General features: G+C 46.6%; 1 protein-coding gene across 1 annotated transcript in view; it reads left to right on the top strand.

Annotated features, from left to right (window-relative positions):
- Positions 1 to 1,271: 1,271 nt before the first annotated feature.
- PDIA5 (protein disulfide isomerase family A member 5) overlaps positions 1,272 to 20,431 on the top strand; it is a 321,624-nt gene continuing 302,464 nt past the window's right edge. Inside the window, exon 1 of the mRNA XM_033945534.1 lies at positions 1,272 to 1,430. Coding sequence (XP_033801425.1) covers positions 1,410 to 1,430 — 21 coding nt within the window. The 5' untranslated portion in view covers positions 1,272 to 1,409. The remainder of the gene's footprint in view (positions 1,431 to 20,431) is intronic.

The raw sequence follows: 20,431 nt of genomic DNA, 5'->3' as shown, positions 1-20,431 counted from the left end.
CAAACCCTTTTAGGGCTTTCTCCTCACAGGAAATCAGCACTGGAGCTCTGGCAGGAGAAATAGGATAACCAGAAGTCTAGAATTTAACTCACATAACATTCGCCTCCTATATCTTCTACCCTCCTCACCCCCACTAGGGAAAGGGGCTCCAACTCCTCCCACTACTCCTTGCTGTCCACAAACACACTCTGTGACCTGAAAAAAATAAATAAATTACTGTCTCCTAGTAATTCAATGGAGGAATTTTTCAGGGGGGGGTCAAGCCAACCACTCCAAAAGTATTCAGCGCCAGCAAAGGACCTTACAACAGAAAACCATGTTCAAGTGCTGCTGGATCCCATTCTCCCTGGGCTGGGATGCTTTCTTTACCAGAGGGAGGGCGTCAGGAGGCAGTGCTGGAGCATGGGTCTCTGCTGAAAGGTCCCCTACTGACACAAGTACCATTGGAGCAGTCAGGAAGCAGTAGGGTGGCAGCAGTAGAAAGTGAACAAGGGAGATGCTGGATTGATAAGGGGGAAGGGGAGATGCTGGAAATAGGAAAGGGGGATGTTGGCCACCTGGGGGGAAAGGAGGAAGCTGAAGGGTGGAGTGGAGTGAGGAGGGAAAGATGTTAAGGGTGGGGGGCGGGGGGATAGGGCCTTGAGCTGCCCTGGGGGTTGGGTGCATGGTTGATGGTTTACCTAGGTGTCAGGTAACCTTGAGTCAGCTCTGCATGTGCTTCATTTCCATCGTCCTTCCTCTCTCCCTGAAATCCTTCCTCTTCCTTCTCAGCACCAACAGTCCTTACCCTTACCCTCCACCCTCCCAATAAAGTAACAAGACATGCAAGGAATGTCAGAAAATAAGTTTATAATTTCTTGTTCTCCTTATGTTTATGTATCTTTTGTATTGCAACAATTTTAAATTTCAATAAATATTTGAAAACAAAACAAAAAAAAAATCAGTAGAATGGCTATTGATAGTGGCAAACCCCCTTGTGTTCAAGCGTAAACATGCAACATAATAGCTGCGAAATTTGGAAAAGCGGCTGCAGAATCTGCAGGACATGTGGGTGCTCTGAACTTCCTCCATCAAGCTGCACATCCCGTCCATCAGCTCGCGCGCCGCACATTCCAGCTCAGCCCCGCAACAGGTGCCGTCCACCATCCGCAGAGACTTCCAGCACATCCGCCGCGGCCTTCGCTGAGCGCGTGACGGACGCGTCTGCGGCGCACAGACCGCGAGCAGCATTCCAGGGCCGCGTGACCCGCCCGCCCGGGGATAAAGGGGCAGGGCAGCGAGGACCACAACCCCCAGAAGGCACCGCGCCCTCCCCTCCACGTCCCGGATTCCCGGCGGATTGCGCATGCTTAGTCAGACGTGGCAGCAGCGTTATGGCTCCCGCGGAGTAAAGTGCTTGTAGAGCGAAAATGCTGCTGTTCACGTTCTTAGTAAGTACCGGGGCTCCCAGGCTTTTCTTTCCCCCCCCCCTTCCTCGTGGGTGTGTGAGGGAGATGGGGGCTGAAGGGTGTTCGTTTGTCTGCTGCCTCCCCCCCCCCTTTTCCTTTTCCCGCGGTGTTAGGAGAGGGTTGCACGGTCCCTGCTCCGAGCTCTCTACTTTTCTCCAGCTGTCAAGTTCGGCGCGGGCGCGCGCGTGCCTCGCTGGAGCCGCCGCAGCTGGAGCCGTTCCCAGGCTGGGCGCGAGGCTGGGCTGCCTCTTTCCCTCCCGCGCGACTCGGAACTTTCTGGCGTTGCCCGGGCATATCGTGTGGGAGGGGGGTCGACTGAAGAGAAACCATGTAACACACCAGAAATAATAATAATAATTTTTCTTTTTTTTTTTAAAGCCAAATGACTACCCAAATACGTTTCTCCGTTGCATTCGGGCGAGCCGTAGCCCACCTTGCTTTGGCGAGCGCCCCCCGGTTAACTTTACACCGGACTCGCCCTTTACATTTAAAATAATAATCACTTACATATCACTTATATATATATATATATATAAAATGAGTGAGCCCGCCCTGACCCGGTGGAGTGCACGCTCTCGGGGCAAGGCGGGGATTGTCACGGCTAGCCCTCCCCTAACGTGTGGCTCTCGGTGCGCTCGCTGACGGGGCTCCTTTTAGTTCTCGACTTGGAGCCGGTTGTCAAAGAGTTTCTGGCCTTTCCTTCTGGCCCAAGCTCAGACGAGACTCCTCGGTGTGTTGAGTGTCGTCTCTTTCCTCACCGCCACTAGGTCCAACGATTATATTCAATAATTTGAGCTATCCACGTGTGTGTGTTTTGGTTGTTGTTTTTGGCTGGTCTGAAATGGAAACTGTTTTAAAGATGATTCTACTCTACAGGAACATGTAAAGAGCTTATAATATCACGTGGAGTGTCAGTCTGGCCTCCCCCCCGCCTAGTGGACAGTTCTTTAGGGCGCTTACATTTAGACGCCCGGATGATGCAAATTCTAAATCGATAATTGCACACGCAATTAGCGTAAATCCAAGTTGGCTCAACGGCTGGTGTCAATGATGGTGACTGAATGTAGGCAGATAGGCGTGTAAATGCTAGTGCTGTATAATGTGTGTGCAAGTGGGAGGGACAAGGCTGGGTCAGGGACATGCCTAGAAAGGCCATGCCTCCTTGCAGTTGCTCACTTAGGATTTTGCATGTACAAGTTGCAGAATCTCGACTAAAAGCAGTTATGCCTGTAACTGCTAATAACAGCGGGATCTGGACATGTCCGCAGTTGCCCTATAACCCAACTCCTTGACTCCCCCCCCTTCCCCCATACCCCATGTATTACTCCAATAACACTCAGACAACAATTGTTGGTAATTAACCGCAGCTCAATTTATTAATCATAACAATTAGCATAATATAATTTCCAATATACATAATAACATTATAACATTAGTTCACCAAAACTCCCAGAGCTCCTCCCGAGCTACCCATAAACTTCAGTGCCCTCGACCCTGCCACCACAGCAAGGGTCAGAGGGGTGGCATGGCCCTCATGCCCCATTATCAGGTCACCTGACCCACCAGGCACGGCACCCCGCCGGCCCACCGCTCATCACCGGATGAGCCCCAATGACCCAGTAGCTCGGGAGATCCGCCCCCGAGCTACTCACAACTATCGGAAAATATGGGGTGGGTGGGAGGGAAATTCGGCTCAGGAGGACCCACGACGGTTGAGTCCTCCACACTTTCCCCTTTTATAAATTCACTCACCCCCCCCCCACCGCGCGCTCCCGTTTCCACCAATCCATTTGAATCCCCTGCACTAACCCCGCCAATCCTACCGCCCCTCCTCTATCACCGCCCCTCCTACCACCCCGGCCGATGGGCAACACGCAGGCCAGCCAGCCCCGTGTTATTCTACGCCCATCGACACAGGGGTCTCGGGCTACTCTTTAGTATCAATGCCAAATAAGACTGATTATAGCCAATGTCATAGTAAGGGGGGGGCGCCAACACCTCTCCTCCTCTCCACCCCTTCTGCTCCTTCCCCCCCCCCCCCATCGTACCTCTAGCTGTTTGCTCCCCTCTGATGTTACGTCCGGGTCCCGCGACTAGGAAGTACCATCAGAGGGAGAGCTGGCACAGGCAGCAAGCTGGAGATGCTGCTTGCACCTGGGAAGCTAAACAGGTACGGGGGGGGGGGGGGAGGGAAGGGGCATGCGAAAGGTAGGGTAGGGGGGCCAGGGAAGAAGCAGGGGGGAGCAGAGAAGAGGGCATAGGGGGCACCCTCGCTACACCAGTGATTATAGCAATAAATTATGTCAGTTAGTAGCTACTTATTATATTAAGTTGCACATGCAACTGACACTAGTCTATAACTTGTGCATGCAGTTCTGAAGGCAAATTTATAAAATTAAAAAGGGAATAGGTTTGGACAAGAAATGTTTGCACAAGTTCCTGGATGAGAAGTCCATAATCAGTTATTGAGAAATACATGGAGGAAGCCACTGCTTGCCCTGGATTGGTAGCATGGAATGTTGCTACTCTTTAGGGTTCTAGAATCTTGTTACTCTCTGGGATTCCTGAATCTTGCTATTCTTTGAGATTCTATATGGAATGTTGATACTCCCTTGGGTTTTGGCCAGGTGCTAGTGACCTGGATTGGCACATGTTTCTGAATAGCATAGTAGATGACGGCAGGTAAAAACCTGTACAGTCCATCTTGTCTGCCTGACAAGATAAATTCATAGCATAAAGTATGATGTGATACTTCATATGCATGCATGATCTTGATTTGTCTTTGCCATTTTCAGGGCACAGACCGTAAAAGTCTGCCCAGCACTGGCATTGTTTTCTTTTGTATACTGACTGGATGAAATGAGATTTTTGGGGCATACAGTACTTCAGCAATACTTTCGGTCTGGTAATGCCCTCATTGATGTAGGCACTTGTTAATGTTTTTTTAAGTCCCTTGAAAACATTTCAGGGTTCTGCTTGTATACTGAAGCTACGCATAAGAGAACTGTGTTTGGAGAATTTATTTTGCTCTTTGTTATACAAAGTCTTGTGTTCTACCTATAGCTTAGTGGTTCAAAGGCAGATTACATAGAAGCAAAGAAACATGATGGCAGATAAAGGCCAAATGGCCCATCCAGTCTGCTCATCCGCAGTAACCATTTTCTCTCGCTCTCTCCCAAAGATCCCTCGTGCCTATCCCACGCCTTCTTGAATTCAGCCACAGTCTCTGTCTCTACCACCTCTTCCGGGAGATTGTTCCACTCATCTACCACCCTTTCTGTAAAAAAGTATTTCCTTTGATTACTCCTGAGCCTATCGCCTCTTAACTTCATCCTATGCCCTCTCATTCCAGAGCTTCCTTTCAAATGAAAGAGACACGACTCATGCGCATTTACACCACATATGTATTTAAATGTCTATCATATCTCCCCTCTCCCGCCTGTCCTCTAAAGCAGTGCCTCTCAGACTTTCTTGAGCCGGGGTACACTAAAGGTAGTGGCCACGGCTTGAGGCACCCAGAAGTGCATGGACGTCGCCATGATGACATCGCGCATGTGCATGACATCATCACATCAACGTCCGCATGTGCAGAGAATCTCCAGATGGGCCCTGAGACGTCAGTAGGGGGTGCTAGAAGGGAAGAGGGCTGGAGAGAAGGAGAGGCACGAGCGCCAACTGATTGCCTACAACTGTGTTTCTCAACCACTTCAAGCTAAGTACTCCCTAAGTCTAACAAATATCAACTGAGTACCCCAACCACAGACCTCCCTAGACCCACCCTAGCTCTGCCTCAGATGCTATCCCCTTTAATAATAATAATAATTTATTTTATGCCGCCGTACCGGGGAGGTTCTAAGCGACTCGCAGCATGAAGAAAAAAAACGGTACATACATTTTCAATAAAAATCTTGGATAAAATACAACAATTTTTCCGTTTCATTTTTCATATATACACAATATACACAGCATATATATAGTAAATTCTCAAAACTGACACATTTCAACCACTATATTGAAAATAAAATCATTCTACTTACCGGCGATCCTCTGCAGGCTGCTGCAATTAGCTTTGAAGGGGAGGCCAGGGGGGGGAAGCTGGAGGACGCTTAGAGAGAAGGGAGAAACATGCAGGCCTTGGGCGAATTGGGCAGTACTGGCGCTGTACCGCGTATGGAAGTCAGCTGGCAGGCGCCTCTCTTCCTCCTCGGTGTGCCACGTCACACTTGGAATCTCAGGAGGCTCACAGTTTGAGATATACTGCTGTAAAGTATACATATTGAGATCTTTAAGTCTGTTCCTATACGCCTTATGACGAAGACTACGCACCATTTTAGTAGCCTTCCTATGGACCGACTCCATCCTTTTTATATCTTTTTGAAGGTGCGGCCTCAAGAATTGTACACAATATTCTAAATGAGGTCTCACCAGAATTAGAAAATGACACGGTGACAAAATTCATCACCATTCCAGTCCCTGCGGATAACCGCGGGAAACCATCTTCATGTCATTCTTTAAAAAGAGAGGGAAGAATCAGAGTATGAATGGCCACAACCACTGACCTCAAGCTTTGCTTTGAAGAATGCTGGTGTAGAAGGACCGAGGTTGAAATAGACACTAGAAAATGACATAGGATTATTTCCCGCGGTTATCTGTGGGGACGGGGACATGTCACCATGTCATTCTCTAACCAGAATCTTATACAGGGGCATCAATACCTCCTTTTTCCTACTGGCCATACCTCTTCCTTCTAGCTTTTCAACCTGTTTGGCCACCTCAAGATCATCGCATACAATCACACCCAAGTCCCGCTCTTCTGTCATGCACAAAAGTTCTTCAACCCATAAACTGTACCGTTCTTTGGGGTTTTTGCATCCCAAATGCGTGATCTTGCATTTCTTAGCATTAAATTTTAGCTGCCAGATTTCAGACCATTCTTCAAGCTTTGCCAGGTCTTCATGTCATTGACACCATCCTGGGTGTCTAATCTATTTCAGATTTTGGTATCATCCACAAAGATGGAAATCTTACCTGACAGCTCTTCAGCAATATCGCTTATAAAAATGTTAAAAAGAACAGACCCAAGAAAAGAACCTTGAGGCCCACCACCTCAGAGTGATCTCCATTGACTACTACCTTTTTTTTTTTTTTTTTAAATAAATTTTATTAATTTCCAATATGAACAGTGCAATCTAAATATATACATCTGAAACACATCAAACCATTACAAAGCACTTTTGAACTACAGAAATTAAGACATTACCCCCAACCCTGTATAACTCAGACATGTAAACATACAACAAATATATATGCGGTATCCCCCCTCCCCTCCCCCGGATGTTTATGGGAACGAAACCTAATTTAAGAGATATAAGACATAAATATATAACTACATATCTTAAATAGATGCAACAAAAGCTGCTAACGGGCCCCACACTAACGTAAATACCTTATTATTCCCCAAAAATTCTGCATTCATTTTTTCATATTTGTAACTAGAACACAATTTTGCCCACCAAAAAGGAAAATTTAAAGTATCGGAACTCTTCCAATGGCTATCCCTGTCATTATCATGAAAAGCCTGCCTTTATACCGGTCAAATGGGGGCTTAACATACAATAAGGTACCACATATAACCATCTCATACGACAATGGAATTGCAGAATCAAATATTACATTGATTTGTCCCCATATCGATTTCCAGGAGCTGAGTATTAGCTGACCACTACCCTCTTTGTCGTCTTCCATTAAACCAGTTCCTGACCCAGCCCGTCAGTTTGGGGCCCATCCCAAGAGCACTCAGTTTATTTACTAGCCGTCTATGTGGTACACTGGGAATTACAGATAAAAGTCCAGAAAAATCACATAAATTAATCAACGGATTACATTTATGAAAAAGAGGTTTTCAAATTCTTTCTAAACAAAAAGTAATGGCCACAGGATCTTGAGGGGGGGGGGGGGGGGAAAGGAAGCTGGTTCTGCAACTCGGCCATCCAGTAATGAATGGAAGTAAAAAAAATTCGTATTAATTTTTTAACATTGGAAACTTTAGCAAAAATATTTATAGTGTTTCTTGTAATTACTTATGCAGTAAGGTCACTTCTAACATGCATTCCCCTGTTAGGACGTTAAAGGCCGTGATGCATAATTTAAATTGTATCTGCACAGCTATAGGAAAACAGTGAAGCTTTTTAAGTGACTCAGTTGTATAGGCCCAAAATGTATCCAATGGCTATGTTCTGAACTAATATATTTTAATTAGTGTGTTCTGATGTGATCCACTTTGGCTAAATGCAGAATATTAACTATACACTGTGAACCGAAAATCCCCCACAACAAAAATGTTGGTGTATCTTCCACAGAACTCGGTCGATTCTTAGTGAAATTTAGTGCGTCATGATATAAAGTGTTGTAAATATTTCCCACAGCACCACAACAACTACCTTGTGAAAATGAATTGTGAACTGAATAAAAACACATCAATAACTTTTTTATGGCATGTCTTGCAGAAATATACAGTCAAAAAATAATGTTTTTAGTTAAGCAGCTGTTAGAGGTGTACTCCCTTTGCACAAAGGCATGCCCTCCGCCTTGGCCGCCGTTTGTCAACGACGCTCTGCTTCAGCTCGGCCCAAACAGAGATGAGATGCTGTTTAGGGTCTTTAGCGTCGGATATCGCTGTCTGGTAGACGCGTTCCTGTATCGGCCCCCAGATCCGGTAGTCAACTGGGTTTAGGTCTGGTGAATTTGCAGGCCAGAGGTCTGGGCCAATGAAGTCTGGAGCCTCCCAATGTAGCAGTTCTATGGTGTCCTTTGCTCGTTGTGCTGGGGCATTTGTTCTTTTGGAAGACACGCGACAGATTGCTGGCAACAGCTTCTGCGTCAAGAGGATGTCCTGGTAGTATGCGCCGTTTGATCTTAACACCAGGATTGATGAAGAATAGATCTGTGCCTCAACCACGCCTACTTTTCAAGTAGGCATTGGAGGGCACTTCCAGTTTGGTGACAGGTGCCCTAAGAGTTCGGTGCTGAACTCTTAATTGGTTATTTTAATTTTTTTTTAAATTGATTGAAAACTAGTACAGTCAATTACCATGGCAATTGAAAAAAAAAAAAACCAGTTGAATGCGGATTCTGAAGTTAGATGTACTAGGCGTCCTCGAGTAGGGTGCCTATAAGCACATGCTAGCGATTATTGTGACTTAGTAAAAGGATCCCTTTTATATTAATATGGTTTTGAAAGTCCAGAGGTCCCTCTTCCAGGCTAGAGATTTTGGGTCAGTTCTGGCTTTCTGATCACCTCATCTTGGTGCATTATGGGACTTGAGGCACTGATTTTAGTGAGCAAAATCGGGCATCCCACAGTGCTTTGGAACATAAGTTCAAAACCAGCACTGGCCAAAAAGTCTCCAGCCTGGAACTGGGTAAACTGGCATCTTTGAAAGTCTTGTTTTGCTTTGTAAGCAGAGAGTTGGGTTCCGATTCCCGATAACACTTTGTCATTATTTTATGATGTGCAGGCTTGCAGATCTCTTCAATTCATTGCAAACCTGACTTTGTTTCAAGTGCAGGAGTGCTTTCACCAGCGAGGTCATAGACTATTATCTTCAGTGTAATATGACACATTGCAGGATTGACACTTAAACTGAAATGTATTTGGTCTTTTATTGAAGAGTTGTCGCCTTTTGAGGCTACGGTTCTGTCAAGTGCTGACATTGCTCCAGTGTCGATTCCACAGCGTCTGTTTTCGTACTTCTTGAAGTAAACCAGTGCAGGGTCGCATGCATTCTAAAATGCATTTAGAATGGTCAGCGTGAGGCTGGTGGCACCTTTTTTTTTTTTTTTTTTTTTTTAATAGACTAGCAAATATATTGAAGCTTAAGCTTTTGGAGGGCTATAGTTGCATCCCATCTGGCAGAGTGGGCTCTTGTCCTCTAAAGCTTATGCCTCAATAAATTTTGTTATCAGGTACCTCCAACCTCAGACACTTGGTGAGGTGCAGTGCACGACCTTTCTGAGTCAAGCAGCCGTCTCAGGAGCTGAACTTAAGAAATGAAGATAGTAGTGTCGTGTGATAATGCTGGGGGAGGATATTGAGAGGCATAGCAGAAAATGAGAAAATGCCACCGGCCCTTACAGGCCCCCGCTTGGACAACTGTGTTTGGATCTGGAGGCTTCAGCTCGGAGACTAGAAAATGATTGTGGCAGAGAAGGCCCGGTGGAGGGGGCATCATGGAGCTGGATGGCTTGTCTGGGTAAAATAAAAACAGTCGGCTATTCTGGTCCAGCGTGCAAAAGATAATATTGCAAGCCACAGAAATTTGCACAGGATACCATACCTTATTCTGGTCAGATCTTGTTAACTTTCTCTTTGGATCTGCACCAAGAATCCTGATGCAGGCTGTTTAGGCAAAAAAGATGTACGTGTCGCGAGTCTTTATTGGAATGAATAAAACACTGTAGAACCCTGATTGGTAAGGCCCGACTTTAGTGCAGGAAGAGGCGGTCGGAACATACAGCGAGTGATTTCCTTCACTCGCTGGCGCCCCGGCTGCTCTCTCCTGCCTCTCGAGCTGTCCTCTCCTGGTCGGCGGTTCGCGGTCAGAAATACCGCGAATGACCGGGACCGTGAACCACCGACTGCGAATGACCGGGGGAACACTGTATTGGACACCATTCATGGAATTTGGGGGTTGAGGCACAAGAAGTATTTTTTCATGGCGAATAGAGGTGGATACCTGGAATTGTTCTTTTTAGGACAGTGTTCAACCTTTCTACACCTGTGGACCGGCGGAAATAAAAGAATTATTTTGTGGACTGACAAACTACTAAGACTGAAATAAAAAAAACCTGTCTCTGCCCCATTCCCGCAGATCGGTCTCCGTCTCCATCTCGTGTACAGGGAGTGGGGAAAGAGAGAAATCCATAGTGCATCTCTTCCACTCCCTCTACTGCCATATCCAACATTTTTCCCTCTCTCATCTCCCCAGATCATGTGCAGCATTTTTCACTATTGCCCACCAGCCCCATGCCCAACATTTCTTCTTCTGTCACCCCCTCTCCAGCACTATGCCACACCTCTCCCTCTATCACTATGTCCAACATTCCTCCCCCTTGCATACCCTTCAATCTGTCCCTCTCCACCATCATATCCAACATTTCTCCCTCTTCTCTTTCTCTTCCCTATGTATTTCTACCTCACTCCCCTCTTTCTATATGCCCAACAATTTTCCTCATCCTTTCTCCATGTGCACCATCTTTCCTTCTCACTTAAACACTCATCCCCAATTCTCCCTTTCTTTGCCCTCCCTTGTGTCCCAAGTTTATGCCTCCTCCCTTCTGTGTCCCAAGTTCATGTCCCCCCCTACCTTCCAACCTTTGTCCCAAATTCATGCCCCTCCCATGTCCCAACGCGCTCCTCCCCCCTCTCTTTTCTCTCTTTGCCCCACGTTATCCCTTCTCTCCCTTACTTGTTCAGGGCTATCCAGCTGGGCATGCCCCCTCTGCCGAAGCCGGATCAGCACGGGCAGCTCCCCTCTCGCTTGCAGCTGCCCGTGAGTCCAGCAGGCATCCTCCTTCCCTATCGCCTGCAAGTCCAGCAGTCCCCCACCCTCACACGAGGCCCCCGTCTGCCAAAGCTGACTGGGGGGCTTCCCTCCGATGTCAGAGCTGACGTCAGAGGGTAGCCTTTCTGGTCAGCCGGGGATCCCATGCAGTTACCTTGACCGTCGGACACCGTCTTCTTTCCAGCTTGGCTGCTCCTTATTTTCGGCACCAGCCATGCTTGTTTGCTGGGACAGCGTGCAGTGGCTCTTGCATGCTGCATGCAGCCACGTGCAGCATGCAAGAGCCTCTGCACACTGTCCAAGCAAGCAAGACGGACACACGCTTACAGGGGACACAAATTTATGCGGACCGGCGGTTGAAGAACACTGTTCTAGGAGACTGCTTCATTTTTTTATAACTCCATTATTGATGTCAACTTGGAGAATGGCCTATTAGAACATGAGGCAGAGGCCATCACTTTGGTAGATTTTGGGCATTTTCAGGACAGCAGTGGAGGCCAGTGGTGGTAAAAGTAAGGTTACCATGTGGCTCCAGAAAAAGGAGGACGGATTGAGACATCTGGGTTTTATTTCCGTTGCTTTCAATGAAAGTAAAACCCGGCTGTCTCAATTCATCCTCCTTTTTCTGGAGCCATATGGTAATCCTAGGTAAAAGGGTTGAGAGGATGGGCAAAAAAAGGGGAAGGAGTTGTTGCTATTAGATTGCAATTTAGGTAAATGCGTATGCAAAAATTTCTCACGTCACGGTCTTTTGGGTAAACTAAATGGACCATTTGCCATCATTCACTTTTCTGTAATAATATGTGGTGTAACGAGAGTTGCATTTGCTCTTAAAACTATGAATTTCCTTGTGCTTTTTTTGGGTTTTTTAAAAAATTATTTATTTATGCTTTACAAGTTGAAAAATCAATACTTGAAAGGAAATATAACAATCCGAATTTCCTTCTGTTAGCGGATTTTCCTTTATGGATGAGGGCAAATTAACACAGGCTTGCGATGCATGTTATAAATTCACTTTGTATAATTTTTATAATTCAAAAGAATAGAATTTCTAGTGTTGGTAGCTGTTTTCACTAATTTATGAAAGAAATTGAACTTCGTGGCAGGTCTTTTGTTCAGTGCACAGAAATCTAATATATTTTTAATCAAAGGTGTGGGAAGGGTATTGCCTTCACATCTTGTGCAAGTGTGAAATAAATTTTTATTGGGAAAACATGCAGAAGGATGGGCCTTGCAGAAACTAAATTGAATTTCCTTACATTTGGAAAGAACTCCTTTTGTCAGCCTTGGTAACTGGCCTAATGCAATCAATTGCTAATTAGTACATCACTGGTGCCCAGTTTCCTTACAGTCAGCACTTGAAAACAAATGATTTCTGATGCACTTTCTGCTGGAGTCCTGGAAGGACCCAACAGATACAGAATGATTGTGATCTCCTGCAGAAGAACCAAAGGATTGTTTTGCAGTAAGCCCTGCTGGACCTGCTTTATTACGGTATTTTACTCCCTATGGCGAGTCGGCGACCCCTAATGGAGATTAATTTCAAGCATTTTAAATCTGCTCCGAAGACATATATTTCTCTAATGTTTAGCTCAGGGGTGTCCAACCCGCGGCCCCGTGAAGTATTTAGTGCGGCCCCGGTCGAGGGCGATGCGGTGTTTTCCTCTGCCGCCCCTGGGTGTTTACTGTCTTGCCGGCTCCCTCCTCCGTCTTGCTGCAGCATTTGCTCAAAGCCACGGGCAGCAGATCCTATGTGCCTCTTGCGGCTGACCCGGAAATGTTCCCTCTGTCACGACGTCACAGGGAACGCTTCCAGATCAGCTGCAGGAGGCTTGTGGAAGCCGCTGCCTACGGCTTTGAACGAACGCTGCAGCAAGATGGAGGAGGGAGCAGGCAAGACAGTAAACACCCACGGCACAGCAGGGAGGGAAGGAGAAGGGTGTGTTGGGACTTGAGAGGGAAGCGCTGCCAGCGTCTTTCAGCAAAAAATGATTAGCAGTGAGGAGGGAGCCGCCTGAAGGTAAACACCCGGGGCACAGAAGGGGAGGGAGAAGGGCGTGAGACTTGAGAGGGAGGGAGCACAAACTTAGGAAAAATGATGGAAGGAAGGAGGGAGGGGCATGAACTTAAACCAAACGAAACCTTAAGTTTATATACCGCATCCTCTCCATAATTATAGAGCTCGGCACGGTTTACAAGAGCTTAATATAGGAAGAAATAACATGTTGGGTTTGGAGGTAGAGTATAGGGGGTAGGAGAGCATTACATTTTTGTGAAAAGCCTAGTTTTCAGGTGCTTAGGACACAGAATGAAGGGAAAGATAGAGGGGAGCATGAGCCATAAGATGGAAGAATGGAGGGAAAGAGATGCAGAGGTGAGGGAGATAATAGAAAGGGAGAATTGGGTATCTTAGAGAGGGAAAGAGATGGTGCAATTGGGGAGATAAAGAAAGAGGGAGAACTGTTGGGCAGAGAGAGGAGGGACGGAGAGAGAGAGAGAATTATTGGACATGGTGGTGGGAGAGGAATGAGAGATGCATGAGCGCAGAGAAAAGGGGGAGAACATGCTGGGCCGAGGAAGCTTCCTGGACTTTTTTTTTTTTTTTTTTTTTGGGGGGGGGAGAAAGTTTTAAAAGAAGTGCTGGATTGGGCATGGGGGGATAGCTTATGGGACCAGAAAAAGAGGACAGAGAGAGAGATGGTGGGCAATGGTCTGAAGGGAGAGAAGTTGGACCTGGGGTGGTGTGGAGGAAGAGGGAAAGAGATACTTGAAGAGAGAACTGTTAGGAAGAGAAAGAAATAGTGGACCTGGGAAATGGAGGCAAGCAGGCAGGGGGAGAGATGGGATGGGGGGCAGTTGGGAGGAGAAAGTTAGAGAAGTCGGATCTGGGGATGGGAGAGAGGGAGAAATGTTAGGCCTGTGGATGGAAGGCAGAAAGATGCAGCATCTCTCTTTTTTTTTTTTTTCTCTCCATTTGATTGTTCAGCATCAAGGGGGAAGGGAAGAAGAAAAACAGAAAAGAGAGGGAGCAAAATGTTGGACCATACAGATAGAGGAGGAGATATGGAACCATGGAAGGGCAGGAGGGAAGAGAGCTGGGATAAGATGATGCTAGGGGATGGAAAGAAAGGGACAGGGAGTTATAACCTGACCAGTGGAGAGAGGGAGGGGGATTCTGAAAGTAGTGAGCCATGTGGATGAGATCAAAAGGGAGATGACAAGATTAGTGAGAAAGCAGTGAGTACAATGGTAGAAATGTGGTAATGGGGAGTAGATAGAAGGGACTAGGAGGCTGGGAAAGGAGTGAAATGGGAGAGCTAGGGACCGAGAGAAGATGTAGAATTGAGAGGTAGCTGAACATTTAAAAAGAAGGGTGAGAAAGAAGGCAAGATTTGAGTGGACAGAGGCAGAAAAGGAAAAGTTAAGAAAGCTGAAAGGGAAAAATCAATATGTTGGAGACAGGCATAAGAAGGAAATGGAACGAGAGAAGAGGAGAAAAAAAATTGACAGCAGACATTAGAAAGAGAACTAGTTGGAGATAGAGAAAAAGCAGAAAGAGAAACTGGGACCAAAATGATAGAAAAACAAAACATCCAGACAACAAGGTAGAAAAATTTTTTATTTTATTAACTGAAATATGTTAGCTTTGGGATATGTGCATCACAATTATTTTTGTATTCAGTGGCGTAGTCATATACAGCTGATTTGGGAGAGGGACTGGAGCCCAAAATTAGTGGATGGGCACCAAAGTTTCTCCCTGTCTGAGTGCAATTGATAAATACTTGAGGTAGTGGGGATTCCCAAGCCCTGCCAACTGAAGACCTCTTCCTCCGGTCTGGCAACTCAAACTCTCCAAGCTTTGCAGCCAATGGCAATATCCTCAAGCTGCCCCTGCTTTCATGCATACATGAAAACCAAGGGGGGGGCAGGGAGGAGGGAGCAGCTCTGCAATATTGCTGCCAGCTGCAGAACTTGGGAAGTTGGAGGGGGAGGAGGTGGCCGTCAGTTGGTGAGGCTTGGGGATCCCTACTAGCTACAGCAGGGGAGATATTCGTTTTGAGGGAGTCTAAGCTCAAAGTGGGAGGCCCAAAAAAGCATTAATATTTATCCTGATTAAACGATCCTCCACGTGGGCTGCTGACAGCTGATTCGGCATCCCCGCTCTGATGAGGCTCACCTCTGAAGAGGCTCACCGTAGCTGTAATAGAAGTGAATGGGAGAACCAGGAGTGTGTATCCCTGCTCATCAGAGTGGGGATGCGGAAGCCTCTGGATGCTCCCACTGTCAGCGGTGTACGTGGAGGATCACTCAGGGTAAGTATTACTGCTTTTTTGGGTTCCTCTCCACAGTGTCCCTTTAATGAAGGTTTATTATTAGATACGTACATCTTCTATATTAGTGATTGCAAATTTGGGATCTGCTCAACCTTTTTTTGCTCATCAGCTAGTGTTAGTGTGGCCCCAGAAAAAAAAATTTTTTCAGCCAATTCAGCCCAGAGAAGCCGAAAGATTGGATACTTCTGGTTTAGCTTTAACAGTAATTGGGATGGATGCTGGATGGTTGTACTGCAGCCAGAATAACTAGATGATCAGTTAGGGGTTTGGGGTTTTTTTCCCTAATTTTTGTTTTTGGAGTGCAGGAGTAGCCTATTGGTTAGTGCAATGAACTGTGATCCTGGGGAATGACCATGCTGCTATGGTCACAAGTGCTCTTCCTCGGTGTCAGGTCAAAAGCGCGCCGGGACAAAGGCACGCCCAGACAATTGAGCGCAGCGCGGAGGCGCACGCCGCTCTAAATTACTGTTTTTAGGGCTCCGACAGGGGGGCGTGGGGGGAACCCCCCCACTTTACTTAATAGACATCGCACCACGTTGTGGGGACGTTGTGGTGGGTTTGTGGGGTTGTAACCCCCCATATTTTAATGAAAACTTCACTTTTTCCCTGTTTTTAGGGAAAAAGTTAAGTTTACAGTAAAATGTGGAGGGTTACAACCCCCCAAACCCCCCCTAACGCCGGCGCGATGTCTATTAAGTAAAGTGGGAGGGTTCCCCCATGCCCCCCCCCGTCAGAGCCCTAAAAACAGCAATTTAGAGCGGCGCGCGCCTCCGCGCTGCGCTCAATTGTCCGGGTGCGCCTTTGTCTTTCGCACCATTGTCTATGAACCCTCTTCCCCTACAAAAAAAACAACCTTAGAAATTCAGTCTTATCAATAAAGTAAAATTATTTCTTCCTGTTAAATCAAACTTTAGGTTGAATACAAATTAATATAGGTATCCAAATGTGCCTTTCAAGTACATATGATACAAGAAAAATACAAATAGGCTTTAAGTGGAGCCGAGAGAAAGCGCGTAGGTTTAAAGCAGCCTGTCACAATCTCTGCTCTGGTCAAATAAAAGAAATTCCTTTCTGCTCTTAGCCTATTTTCTTATACTGGTCCCATTCAATGAACTTTATCTGCTTTCTTTCAAAATGACTTCTCCGGCTATCAATTACCATGTTGCCATAGTATCTCGGCACTGTTCCTTTATCCATTATCTTTAGGCAAGTCTGCCTAACATGTGTACCCCTCAAATTTCTTTCAAGCTGTCTGCGCCAGTGCCTGGTCTTCACAACATTCAACAAAACCTTTTGAGTGCATCTGGTTGGGTTTTTTTTTTTTTTTTTTTTCCTTTTAAACTCCTTCAGATTCACGACAAGTGGTGGTTAATGGAATTCGCTCGGAGGAGGGAAAAGTGAGTAGCGGAGTGCCTCGGGGATCGGTGCTGGGACTGATTCTGTTCAGTATGTTTTGGGTTTGTTTGTTTGTTTTTTTTAAAGTATCATCTTTATTGAGCAGAACAAAGAATAACTCTGGCAAGAAATACAGCAATATCCAACACAATAACAAAGAACCACAGTCTGCAGTATGGAAAGAAACAGTTTTACGATTTTTTTTCCCCCAACCGCCTTCCCCCAACCTCCACTCCAAACAAGCATCAGGTGTGGCCCAGATAAAATCGTGTCTCCGGAACCACCAGTCTAAGAGTGAGTGATCTGTTCAGTATGTTTATGAGCAACATTGCCGAAGGGTTAGAAGGTAAGGTTAGCCTTTTTTCGGATGATACCAAGATTTGTAACAGAGTGGACACCCCGGAGGGAGTCTAAATCGTGAAAAAGGATCTGCAAAATTTAGAAGAATGGTCTAGTGTCTGGCAACTAAAATTCAATGTGAAGAATTGCAGAGTGATTCAGTTGGGGGGGGGGGGGGGGCTGTAGAATTCCAAGGGAACCGAATGTATTGTGGGGAGAGAGGCTGATATGCACGGATGGGGAGAGGGACCTTGGGGTGATCGTGTCTGAGGATCTGGAGGCGTCGAAACAGTGTGGTAAGGTAGTGGATGTAGCCAGAAGGATGATAGGCTCTATAGAAAGAGTAGTAACCAGCAGAAGAAGGGAGGTGTTGATGCGCCTGTACAGGTCTTCGGCGAGGCCACGCTTAGAGTATTGTGTTCGGTTTTGGAGGTCATATCTGGCAAAAGATATAAAAAGACTTGAAATGGTCCAGAGGAAGTGACAAAAATTGTAAGAGATTTGAGCCAAAAAATGTATGAGAAGAGACTGGAAGACCTACTGTATATACTTGAATATAAGCCAATCTGAGTATAAGACGAATTACCCTTCCCCCCCCCCCCAAAAAAAAAAAGGAGGAAAAAAAGTTGACTCAAATATAAGATGGGGGGGGGGTAATATTCATGTGCTATGCCAGGATCTGTGCCCTGCCCCCTCACTCCCTCCCCTGCCAGGCTCTGCACTCTTCCCTCCTGCCTCCCTGCCCTACCAGGGCCTCCACCCTGTCCCCCCTTCCTCTCTGCCAGAATCTCCACCCTGTCCACTCCCCTCTCCTGATGTCCTGCAGGTATCCACTAGGACTGGTGGGCCGGAACAGGAGGGATCCCTCAGGTCTCCTGTCCTGGCCGACTCTGCTAATTTTTTACCTCCCTCCTGCCTCCCCTTACATACCTCTTTGAATCTCTGGTAGTCCAGCGGTGTACTGGGCAGGAGTGAGCCCCTCCCTGAATGGCCACCTCAAATTCTCGCAGCCAAGTGGTGTACCGGGTATGAGCAAGCCCTCCTTGCCCTGCCTGACGTTAAGCCACTTGCTAAATGGCTGCTGTGAGTTTTCATGAATTCCGTTGGAACTCGGGGCAGCTATTCAGAGAGCGGCTCAGTGCCGGGCAGGAGTGAGGAAAACTCCCTTGTGCTCGGTACACCACCGGGCCGGGAGAATGCGAGGCGGCCATTCAGGGAGGGGCTCTCCGTATATATTGCATAAGCCTATTCCATTCCTCTGGACCAACACAGAACACACCCGCCCTTGTTTGCAATTTTAACTTCTTTCTCGTCCGAATCTTCACATCCCAGTGGTCAGAGGAACACAACTTAGGAAAGAGACTTGGGAGTTCTGATCGACAAGTCGATGAAGCCGTCTGCACAATGTGCTGTGGCAGCAAAAAGGGCAAACAGAATGCTAGGAATGATAAAGAAGGGGATCATGAACAGATCGGAGAAGATTTATCATGCCACTGTACTGGTCCATGGTGTACCCTCACCTGGAGTACTGTGTCCAGCACAGGTCGCCGTACATGAAGAAGGACACAGTACTACTTGAAAGGGTCCAGAGAAGAGCGACTAAAATGGTTAAGGGGCTGGAGGAGTTGCCGTACAGTGAGAAATTGGAGAAACTGGGCCTCTTCTCCCTTGAAAAGAGGAGACTGAGAGGGGACAAGATTGATGCATTCAAGATAATGGAGGGAATAGGTTTATTAGACAAAGGCAGACTGTTCACCCTCTCCAAGGTAGGGAGAACGAGAGGGCACTCTCTAAAGTTAAAAGGGGATAGATTCCGTACAAGCGTAAGGAAGTTCTTCACCCAGAGAGTGGTAGAAATCCAGAACACTCTTCCGGAATCTGTTGTAGGGGAAAATACCCTCCAGGCTTTCAAGACTAAGCTGAATAAGTTCCTGCTAAACTGGAACGTACCCAGGTGAGGCTGGACCCATTTAGAGCACTGGTCTTTGACCTGGGGGCCGCCGCATGAGCGGACTGCTGGGCACGATGGTCTGACCCACCAGCGGCAATTCTTGTGTCCTTGGTGCAATATAATACGACAGACCAGACATGGGCAACTCCGGTCCTCGAGGGCCGGAATCCAATCGGGTTTTCAGGATTTCCCCAATGAATATGCATTAGCGGTGCCTAGCGGTTAATTGACAACTGCACAGAGCAGCGCCATTTTAAAGAATCCCACCTAATGGCGCCTAGCCAAGCTTAAGTGTCGCTAGCGTCCATGAGGTAGGCCCCAGTATATTAGGCCAGGTTTTACCGGTGTCTAACTCGGATGCCTATGTCTACTATGCCTATTCTCCGCCCCCCCCCCCTAACCACACCTCCAGGTAGGCGTGGGGAAGCACCTCGGCTTAGGCGTAGCACGGAATTCTGCACATAACTTTTTTTTTTTTAATTTTGATCAATTAACTTCAATGGCATGGTCAATTGGTAGGAGAGTGTGGCCTAGTGGTTTAGAGCTGCTGCCTCAGCACCCTGAGGTTGAGAGTTCAATCCTAGCCTTCTCGCTTGGGCAAGTCACTTAACCCTCCGTTGCCACAGTTACACTGGTGACCCTGCCCGGGACAGATAGGGTGAATCTCTTTTATGAAAAGGCGTTAATAAATCCCGTTAAAATAAATAATCACGCCATTTTAAGCTAATTGATTTAATTTAAGTTAGGCGCGGATCTTAGGCTTCGCTAGGCAGCCTCCGTTAGGGTGCCTAACTGCGCCTAAGGTACCATTTATAGAATCTGCCCACCCTGGTCAGCAGTGTCGAGGCTTCACATGGGAAGATATTTGGTGGCTCTCCTATAGCTCATTCGCATCCAAAAGGCCTTCACTTAAAAATTAGTGACCACTGCCATATATTATGATAACTCATTCAGGAACTGAGTTCAGTTCCCACTGCCGCTCTAGGAACAGAAATAGCACTTGTACACAGCACTGTACACATACACATCTAGAAGCGCTATAGGTTAGTACTAGTATTGCATATACTGTATTTTAATTGAACCCTTAGTGCAAACCACATTGATTTGATGGAAGACTGGTGTATCGAGTCTTTTGAGAAATAAACATGATTGTTGAAACTCTGCTACTGGCATGTATCTGGAAGCTGGTGTGAACTTGCGAAGCTGGCGGTGCGAATTAGTTTTGGGTGATGTAGTGTCTCTTTAATTTTGACTCGCTCTGAGAACTGTCGGAAGCATGCTGGAACTGAGATGGCCACCTGTGGTTTTTAAGCCACATGTGATTTTTTTTATTTTTATTTTTTTAATTTTTCTATCATGCTGTTGAATTTTAGAACAAAATAGTATGCAGTGAAGCAAGTG

This window comes from Geotrypetes seraphini, chromosome 5, assembly GCF_902459505.1.
Source record: "Geotrypetes seraphini chromosome 5, aGeoSer1.1, whole genome shotgun sequence".
Classification (NCBI taxonomy): domain Eukaryota; kingdom Metazoa; phylum Chordata; class Amphibia; order Gymnophiona; family Dermophiidae; genus Geotrypetes; species Geotrypetes seraphini.
The sequence above is the reverse complement of the archived record's forward strand: the minus strand, read 5'-3'. Positions and strand labels throughout refer to the sequence as shown.